General features: G+C 41.7%; 1 protein-coding gene across 1 annotated transcript; it reads right to left on the reverse strand.

Annotated features, from left to right (window-relative positions):
- Positions 1 to 1,988: 1,988 nt before the first annotated feature.
- On the reverse strand, positions 1,989 to 10,297 carry rhoub (ras homolog family member Ub). The gene is made up of 3 exons (XM_008425744.2): positions 9,833 to 10,297; positions 7,359 to 7,417; positions 1,989 to 3,948 (listed from the first exon to the last, which is right to left on the reverse strand). Exons 1-3 carry the CDS (start codon positions 10,053 to 10,055, stop codon positions 3,493 to 3,495), a joined length of 738 nt encoding a protein of 245 aa, XP_008423966.1. The 5' UTR covers positions 10,056 to 10,297; the 3' UTR covers positions 1,989 to 3,492.
- Positions 10,298 to 10,572: the final 275 nt, after the last annotated feature.

The raw sequence follows: 10,572 nt of genomic DNA on the forward strand, positions 1-10,572 counted from the left end.
TTACTTTGAGAGATTGATTAGCTTATTGTTTTGCAGCTTTATTTTGGATAAATGTCATGTTCACAATGTCTAAAATGTTGATGCTGTACAGAAGATTTGGAGACTCGCCCTTTAACTCGTGTTCTCATATTTGTGAAATCGAAGTTGTGATGGAACCGTTTAATTGGAGAGGAAAAAGAGATGATGCCGTTATGAGAAAACGCGACATTTTTTAATACAGATGTATTTGTTCCATATTTGTCATTCACTTTTTTATTTCATTTGTAAGGCCTGGATATCTCTGAACATTTAATTGAATAAAACGTATATCCCGACATTGTTGAAAAGGTTGAGTTGTAGGGATTGTTGTTAAAGATGTGCTCTCATCATGAACTAAATCAACACTGTGAAGAAACCCTCACCGGCTCTGAATTGGAGATATTTCAGAAAAAAATATGGTAAATTAAAAAAGGCTTTACAGAAAAGTGAGTTACTTTAGACTTAACATGTAAGATTATAATTACATCATGTAATAATAATTATAGGCCGTTATCTAAATTGAATCGAAACTCTTGTTTCCTGAAAATGAGTCCCACTCCGGTTCTGATCCATCGGTTAATGACAAATGGGACTCGGTCGTTCATCAAACATTAGAAACACAATAGAGATAATCACTGGCTACAGGAGCTGTCATGGCGGCCGCTGGAGGATAATATTAAGACCTGCTGCCGCCACAGTTCCCACATTCCTGGCAGGCTCTGCCCCGACCAGCAGCTGACGTCCAGGAAAACTGTGCCAACTTGCACTTTCAGATTGTACAATGACCTTTGACCCAAAGCTACTCCCGAACACAAAGAAAGAACACGTTATTGTTACTATTTTACATCATTGTAGGGGAGTTGAGGATGAATGCTACTTTGAGTTGTGTTGCCTATTTTAACGGTTGTGTTTTCTGCCCAGGGCAGCAGCTAATCTCATTGTTTTTCTCTTGTGTAATAAAACTGTATGCTAAATAGTTTTGTCATAACTTGGCACAGATGATAATTACTTTGTTTTTCATGTGATTTTAAGTTACCTGGGTTACTACATTTAAATAAATCACATTCTCAGCACGGATGTAAATCGGCAAGGCCAAAAATAATCCAGATGTCTTTGTGCTACACGGCTTTACAAACACATTAAATCCAGGTCAGGCAGGAATGCAGTGAGGCTTCAAAGGTTAAAGTTGAAGTCTGGGAGGCTGTTTGTTGAAATGGGTCAATGTTTGCGTCGGCTGGATTTAAAGTTTCTTTTTGTTTGTTTGTTGTCCAACGGTGGGGAGAGAGACTAATTCAGTAAAATGCAAGGAACACAATATAAAAACAGCACAAAATGCCCCAGCTTAATGAAAAACTAGGCTCCTACACCTAATGTCGTTTTCTTTTTATTTTATTTAACCAGGAAGTCACCATTGAGATCAAGAATTTCTTCTGGCAAAACAATCAACACTACCCAGTGAACATTTGAGGATGTCTTCCTTTTTTGGGATTACAGCAGAGCATTGTGATAAATACACGTTTCAGGTGTATGCTGGTGCTATCTGAAACGTTACCATTAATCTATATAAAAATAAAACAAAGTGTGTATTCGGTCACCTTTTCTAGCAAAACAAGAAAAACAAAACACAGAAAAACAAGCGCTAGTGTTTTTCTGATTAGCACATGCAGTTCATTTTACTCAAGTTTGTCAGAGACAAGATGTCTGCATTTACCCACCGAGGTTTTTAGTCTCATTTCTAAATAATTTATTAGCTTACCTTTGCACACAGTTTCAAACATAACGTGACCTTGAGCAGGTTCTGCACCGCATGTTGCCATGGCAACCATAAAACATCGGGATAAACATCTATTCATTTAACCTTCTTCAAACATTTACTTTAGCAGAGAGCAATACACCCACCCATCAACTCCTGCGAAGACACTTCCAATAGAGAAGCAAAAAGAAAGAAAGAAAAAAACCCAACAAGGTGATACATTTCACATTTTATTTAGTTCCACTCATTCAGGTTTAACCTCTCTAGTATCAGACAGGAACTCATTCCATTTAGTACCATTTTACGGTCGTACAGTACGGCCTGCGAACGAGTCACTTGCTGTATACATCCACACAGATTTATCACGATGGCATTACACACATGGCAAATATTTTCTACGAAACATTCTCAAGGATGTAAGGTTTTCGTGTGTCGAGGTTTGTTCAGTTGCTGTCGTCAGCCTGGAGGGAACAGATAAATAGACACAACAGATCGGATGGGCTTCTGAAAAATAAGAAGCGAACCAAGAATCAGTCTCTTTGGTCATTTTACCTCATTTATTCGGTTTCGAAAGAGGAAACAGCTTCACGCTGATCTGTCTGAGATTTAGCTTACAATGAAAACACGCAGTAATCTTCTAAATCAGAATCGCTTTGCAGCGAACACGACTCCGTACTTGAAACTGCATCCAGCGACTGGTCTCCAGGCCACTGCATAGCCGGATATCGGTCATCTTTGTGAATTGTATTGCAAGTGCAAATTACCTATACATTTCTGCGGTTGTGTAGTAACAGGAACGAAATACATTTAAAAAGAAAGAAAAAAAGCTTGATAAACTTTTTCAGATTACAGAACTGGAGCTTTCAAAGATCTAAAATGAGTCTCATCTGCTGCACCACATTGCCTGGATCACCGTCACTGGTTAGATTTTAAATACATTTGTAATTTTGAGTTCTTGAGGCATTAACGTCCAAAGTTTACACTACAGATATATATATAAAAAGACATGTCTGCATCAACATCTTAAATTATAACTGTTAAATTTGTAGTATAAAATGAATTTTTTAAAAAAATCTGTCAATTTTTATAAAATGTAATTATAAGTTTGATTGTAATCTGAAACACATTAGCCATCTGGAAATTTGAAGGAAAACAAACCGACTTGTTTGTGATGTACCAGACTAAATAACTGCATTAAAAAAAAAAAAAAAAAACTTGGTTATATTATCTGAGCAGTTCACATTGACCCATTTAACTTTTGTTTTGTGGTCATTTGGAAATCATCCCGTAAAAAGCCACGGTGTCTGAAACAGGGTGGACAACGCATAAAAACACAAATGATCTCACAAAAAAGGATCTAAATTAAAGAAAAGAAAAACGAACAAAATAATAAAATGAGGAGCATAATTATCATCGCCAGCTTATCATTAGCTTCCCTCCAAGTCACATTTCTTTGAATAAGTCCAGTATACAAAATCCACGTGATGTTGGCACTGTTACTTTTGGTTGCCTGCTGGTTATTTTTAGTTTGTTTTTTTTTTTCCTCGGCGAAATGAAACCATCTGCAACCTACAGAGTTCAGCTCAGCACCACTCAGCTCGTCCATTCGAATGCGTCCGGATCGTCCTTACATTCCACAGTCTTCTCTCTAGAAACCACAGCAGATCCAGTTTCGTGTCGGTTCCAAAAAAAAAAAAAAAACCCTCCATCACTCGCCCTTCCTACTGGACGCACACGTACTTCTTCCACCACGACTTGGACAGCATCTTCATTTTATCGGCGGTGCTGCGGACCTTCCTCTCCCGGCGCGCCCTCCTGTCGGAGTGCCGCAGCCCCACAGCGATCGCCGCGTCGAACACCTCCTTCAGGTTCTTCTGAGTCAGCGCCGAGCACTCCACGTACGTGACGGCGCCCATTTTCTCTGCGAGCGCTCTGGCGTCCTCTTCCGCCACGGGCCTCTCTCTCCGCCGCGCCAGCTCGATCAGCACCTTGACGTCCTGCCGCAGGTCGCACTGCGTGCCTACGAGGAGGATCGGGGTGAGGGGGCAGCGGCGGCGGATTTCGGGGACCCACTTCTCCCAGACGTTCTGGAATGAAGCGGGGCTGACCACGCTGAAGCAGAGCAGCAGGGCGTCGGTGCGACTGTAGCAGAAGTGGCGGAGTTTGTCAAACTCATCCTGTTGGACGAAAGAGAAAGAGGAAATGAGTAATGTTTGGGGGCGTGACGAGATCTCAACGTAAAATAAAAATATTTCTTGTCAGAGCAAGAAGTCCACATGTGCCATAAACATGCAATTTAGTATGGTGAAATGAATCTAAGCTGCACTGCAGGACCCAGATTATGAAGGCGAGTGCTTAAAGAATCGCACGCTTTTGTGTGCTCTTATTTTGAAGAAAGAAAGGAAGTAGTTCTTGCTAGCATAACTAGCATAATCGTAAACCGCTAGTGAAGCTAACGTTAGCATTTGCTTTCGTAATTTTTTGTAGAATATGTCCTGTTTTGGAACCTTTTTTAACAGAGATTTATTAAAAACAGAAACTCATGAAACATTCACTCCATTTGTACAAATAAAAACCGCCGCGTTAGATTGAGAAAACTAATTTACGGACCAGTCAGACATAGACTGACTAAACTGATGGCATATTCATAACACCTTCATTTGTGAAACTAAGAAGATTCACCACTTTTATATTATTTGTCCGACAGCATTTTGGGTTCTCACTGTGACAAAGTGAGGGAAATGGAGCAAAACATTTGCAAACGGTGTTGGAGAGCGATCACCACAGGCTACCGGGTCTAAAGCTAGCATTTGCTTTGCAGCTGCCAATTGTGGTCGGACTAAAGGTCTATTTCCGTTTTTAAACGCGCTTGTGCTGCATACGCTATGGTTACAATGTAACTAATTCCACAGCGACACTTCAAACCCTCTCATCTGCAAACAGACAGAATTTCACAGTTTTTTTGTTACTATAAGTTACCAATTTTCTTTGAAGATTTTATATAAAATATATATTTGAAAGAGGTAGTTAAAAGTTTGCAGAGAGAATTAAAATACCCATGACTGACGTTTTTCTGTCTCTCCTATTCTGACCACACACAGTACAGAGAATAAGGAATTGTGCCAATGGCTGTGCTAAAACAGACTGTCGGAACAGTGTTTATATTGTGGTAATTTACAGTGCAGACAAGTCGTACCCATTCATTTAACTCATCTGCAGTAAATCTCTTACATTAACACATTGGAGCCACTCCGCTTTGACAGACACGGCCCTCCCACAGCCTTGAGCTTACAGATTAAAGTTGGCAGAAACCTGAAGCAAAACCGCTTCCTCCTTCGGGGTTTAACCCTCGCCTTCCCTGGACTTAACTCTCGGACCTCTAAAGTCTGAAACGCACCCTCTCTGATCTGAAAATCTCCAAACTTTTCAAAGCTGAGCCGAGTGAAGCAGCAAACGAGCAAGACGTGGTAAAGACGTGGGTCAATCTGCACAAACATCTACGTCACCGAGTGTGGAGCAGCCATGATCATCACCCTGGCTCTCCCTTTCATCTCTGTTCTTTCTGGCACATTCTCCCCTATTGCATCAGTTCAGCAACCGTCGGGACGATTTTAATCTAGCCGTGTTTGCCCAAGCTTGTCCGCATGGGTGTGAAGTGGTAACACGGAGTACAGCTTGCACCGAGCCGTGAGGTTTTACACATATTTGGGGTTTGTCAAAAGGTGCCGTTCCAAAAGTCAAAACCCTTTATGATGCGGGATAGAACCGGGGGGCGCCTTTGTGGCTTTTTTTTTTTGAATGTCAAACATGCTGCTTCCCACAGCAGGGTGCTGCACTACTGAGCTGGATTATACAGTAACCCCCTAGCATCCGCCATGAGAATAATACTGGATTAACACATAAATAATAAATACATTTACCTGGCAAACCGTTTCCCTACTGTGTCCGTTAAGAGAAACGGACAACTGCAATAAATACATGACAAACACTGCTCTTGTTTACAGAAAATGACGAAAGTTACATTTGACGTGTTGGTGGAAATCCACGAAGATGACATCTTTGCTACATGTGAATATGTCCGATTTAAAAACGGCAAATCCTGACACGTGAAAGCTGGAAAAGGCAAAAACTCTCCTCTCAGATTGAGTTTAATCCATTAAGACTAAATGCAGCGCGCACTGTCAGACCAGATGCTCTGTTTGCATGCCAGAGCTTTGACCCGTTTGATCAGTTTCAGGCCACGGTGAACACTTGCGTGTAGAGTCAAAATATCACGAAGATTTGAGGTGAAGCTTTGAAATTTCGAGATTAAAAATGCATTCCAATATTCACACCTAGCTCAGGAGATTAAAACAAAGCAGGACGAAAATTTCACAGTGCTCTTGTGGAGGCTAAAAATTCTCCATTTGTGGTTCAATGTAGGTTTTCACATTAGACATTAAAGATTCTCTAAAATCCATGTTTGACCAAGACTCAGAAATCTGGGAAACTTGTATAAAACTTATAAAAAAGAAAAAAAAAGAAAAACATAAAATGGGCAGCTAATTAAAGGGAGGAAGGGATTAAATATGTCAACATTGTTCCTCAACAGAAATTTTAAATATAGTTAGGGAAAATATAGTTTAGCATAATCTTGACTTAAACAACCGTATTTGAAGTACTACTCAGTATATCAATGCTAATCCCCAGTCACATGCAAACAGTGAACAGCTTATTGATAGCAAGGCCATGCCCTCCTACATACACTGTGCACTCCTCTGTCTCATGCTATGATCAGTTCTGGAATCACTGAAACCACGTATTATGAGTCCAAAACAAAGGACTAATTATTATTTTTTGCACATGACAGAAAAATAATGCTTAAATTTCCAGCCAATTCCCATTAAGGCCAATGAACATTTCTTGCTTGGAATATTTCCAATATAACGCGTTTTTACTAGGCTTGAGTGTCTTTGGGAAACGGATGTTTTCCTCAAATTCTGATATCGTGAACTTTCCTTTGAAGTTCACTACTTTTGATTTTGAACGAGATGTAATGAAGTGCAGTCTAGATTTCTTATAAAACTGAAATAGCGAGGTGTGTAACGCATACAAACTTCTGCCATTAGATGCCAACAGTTAGCCAGTCGCTGTATTCTGATATAACGCACTAACTGTTATAATTTTGTCTCTTACTCTGTCGACGTTTCACTTCTTTTCCCAAGTCGCACAGTTTCGTGGACGTGAAGCATTTTTTTTAGTGGCAACGTAAGAAAAGTGTCATCAACCAGAATGACAAAAAGTCAGCTAACTGGGCCAATGAAACAACTCAAACAAGAAATGCTTCCTCCCATACTTCAAAATAAGAGCCGCTTACTTCACTACATGGTGTAGCTTACGTGGTTGGAGCAACTAGGCGATGATTTGCAAGACAAACTGTAATCTTTTAGATGCTAAAAGCTTTCATTTGTTTTAATCAAGGGACACAAAGACGCGTCAAATGGAAACAGCTAACCAATATGCTATTCATTGGTAGCCCTTTAACGCTTGTGGGCTTATGCCTTATGAAAGATGATGCCACATGCACCTGTGGGTGAACAGTTCTCACCTGTCCTGCAGTGTCACACAGCTGTAGTCTCACTGGGCTCCCGTCCACCTGAACCACAGCTGTAGACGGAAAGACAAACGTCAAAACGTAAAGCTAGAGACGCACAATGCATACAGAATTACAACCTTAAGTGCAGTAAGGGTTTGTTCTGGGGTCAATAACATGGAGTTCAAATTTCTTGACAGTATCTGGTGATATTTATTGGAAGATTGATGAAAGCAGCGGTATTTATCATGTAATCAGTCGTTCCGGCAATATATCTGGTAACCCGTACAGTTAGAGCTCTGTAACGCAAACATACACATGATTATAGCACTCGGGAAGCAGAACTGTACTCCTCAACAGTACAACACATGCATGTGATCATATTTTCAAATGGATTTATATGGGGATAGTCCAACGGAAGCCAAAAGTAGGGAAAATTATTTGCACAACAGAGCGAACAACCCCAGTGAGCCTTGTTGTTTGCAGTAGCCTCTCTAAGGTACACTAACTTAGGGTGAGTACAAAAAAAACAACAAAGTAGATTTTGCTTATCCAGTAACTCTCTCTTTAAAATGGGCCTAATTTTCAGATTTGGGGGGGAAAAAAACCCCCAAAGAAGTGGGTGAGTCACCTCACAGCCACTTTCATTACAGGATCTTTTTGTTCTTTTCAGCCGACTGAACACAAAGCAAAGCAGCGGGCACATGGAAACGTTTCCAACACGCCTGCAGTATGTGTGGTCGGTCATGCCACTTGATTAGAAAAAAAAAAAAAAAAAAAGTATTGCTGAAACATTTAATGCACCGGGGCAGCTATCGCAGCTTTCACAGAAGTGAAGAGAAAACAGTTGGCGGACATGAAAGAAGGAAAACGAGGGAGGGAGTCCCACTGGGTAATCATTTCCTAATATCCAACACATGATACTCTTGATTTTCTGGAGAAAAAAAAAAACTCCCCCTCGTCAGCCTCTTGCGCTGCGTCTCTCCCACCTGCGGCGTTGCGTAACTCCTCAGAAAGTCAGTTTTCCAAGGCGGCGTGCGTGCTGATTCTGGACGCTGGGGAAGTGACATCACTGCTAAGGGCCCCCCCCACCCCCCCACCCTGACAACACAATCGCTCTCTTGTCAGTTAAAAGGCGAAAAACAATCTCTGCCTCAGAGCCGTTGCAACAGATGTGCCCATTCCAGTGTAGAGAAGAGGGCTCCCGGGTCAAGGCCGCCAACAATAGGCAGAGTTGTGCAACTCAAAACCCCTGAACCAGAGACACTTTCTGTTCTCCGAGGCAGGATTGAGCCAGCACTTGTCTAAGGGCGGTGTGTGTTCTCACTCAGTGATTTTTATGGGCTTGGTTGGAGCCAAGTTGTTAATTTATCTCCTTGCTCCGAGAATAAACTGGGTTTGGAGGGAGGAATAAAAAAATAAAAAATAAATAAATAATAATAAAAGTACTCGAAATCGTCGTTTGGCAGAATCGTCACTGATATCTGCAAAAAAAAAAAAAAAAAAAGTGGATGGACTTTTTACATTGTCTCATTAAATTTATAAGCACAAAATGTCAGTGTTTATATAACTTAAGTACTACTTTAATGCATCTGCAGCTGCAAATATTTTTGGGGTACGCATCAACCAGCTTTGCACATCGAGACTTGAAGCGATTCCCACAGTCTCTTTTGCATGTAGGTAAAGCTCAGTCAGGATGAATTAAAAACTTCTGGGAGTACTTTTTTTTTTTTTTTTTTTTTTTTACAAGTGAATTTAAGTGTGAACTTTGACTAGGCTGTATGTTTAGGGTCATCATTAACCAGCTGGAAAATTTACCTCTGCCTGTAGGCCACCTTCCACTACTGCCCTACATCTCATCGTCTGTCCCAGCACTAGAAAAGCATCTCCACAGCATGGTGCTGCCACCACCATGTTCCACTGCAGAGACGGTGTGTCCTCTGCAATTTGCAGAGTTTTAAATGTTAAATTTTATAATAATAATAAAAAAAAAAAACTTATCCAAGTCCCACACATTGACGACGTGATTGTCAGAAAGCAAAAGGATGAGGAAAAAAAAAAAAGATTTGTTTCCATGACAACACTGATTTCAGGTTTAGGACAAATGTTTCCAAGCACAAACAATGCCTGCAGGGGCTAGTTCAGTCAGCCTGGAAAATGGAGGCGTGCCAAATGGAAACCTGGCCACATCAGGGAGGATACCTCTTGAGTTTTTTTTTTTTTTTTTTTTACCTCCGATGGAGGACAGATAACAGGAAGAGCAAAGACATCCATCATGCCAAGGAAGAATATGAGGAAACAGGAGGGTTTTGGGTGGGGTTGGAGAGAATCTGTGCGCTCAAACAAGAACAGCCAATGAAGCCGACTTTACTCTAAAAGGTGTAAAATTTTATATTTTAAAGTGTGTCGTCAGTTGGGTTCTACGTCAACCGTATATTACCGTTTCAGTCGAGCCAGGACAAAAATAAGAACATGAAGCTTTCTCTTACCCGAAAAGTTGTCAAAAGCAGTCGGGACGTATTTGGTCGGGTATCCATTGGTCGTGTAGCTGACCACCAGGCTGGTCTTCCCCACCGCTCCGTCTCCGAGGAGGACGCACTTCAGCAGCCGCTCCTGCCCGGACCCCTGTCCCGGCCGGGCGGGTTGGGGTTTGTGCGGCGGCACCGGAGGGGCCATAGTCCGTCCGTAATCCATTACGTCTGCAGGTGACATTCAATGTCCCGGCGATTCACCGCGATCTCATCCACAGCTCGAGACAAAACCCCCCCAGCATGGGAGCCGATTTCTGTCCGCGCAATAAGAGAGCCGGGAGTCGCTTCTGATCGGGACTCAGGGCGTCAACAAAAGCTCTGCAGCCTTCCAGCGCGCTGTCAGATGAGCCACTGAGACGGCAGGACGCCGAACCATCACCGCAACAATCTCACGCTCCGCAGCTCTCAGCAGCAGGGCGGGTCGCGTGCTCTTTATGTGGCGCGTAATTTGACTAATCCCACCCATCAGGGCCGGGCCCAGAGCGAGGGGGGCCCCAAGCACAAGTTCATTTGGGAGCCCACCTGCAGTTAGCACTTTTGACCACAAGCCACCAGTTTTTTTTTTTGTTTGTTTTTGTTTTTTTTTCTTCTGCACAACTTGTGTTGGAGTTCCTCTAACACGTGTCTACATCATTGTTTGACAGTCATATTGGCTTTATTTATTAAATTAATAAAGGAACAGTTTCCGGAAACTATTT

Source organism: Poecilia reticulata, linkage group LG13, assembly GCF_000633615.1.
Source record: "Poecilia reticulata strain Guanapo linkage group LG13, Guppy_female_1.0+MT, whole genome shotgun sequence".
Classification (NCBI taxonomy): domain Eukaryota; kingdom Metazoa; phylum Chordata; class Actinopteri; order Cyprinodontiformes; family Poeciliidae; genus Poecilia; species Poecilia reticulata.

Coding starts and splice junctions, on each gene's coding strand:
- rhoub (XM_008425744.2), bottom strand. CDS start 10,055: ATGTCACCTGCAGACGTAATGGATTACGGACGGACTATGGCCCCTCCG. Junction 7,418..9,832: donor TGCTTTTGACAACTTTTCGG/GTAAGAGAAAGC, acceptor TTCCGTCTACAG/CTGTGGTTCAGGTGGACGGG. Junction 3,949..7,358: donor TGTGTGACACTGCAGGACAG/GTGAGAACTGTT, acceptor TTCGTCCAACAG/GATGAGTTTGACAAACTCCG.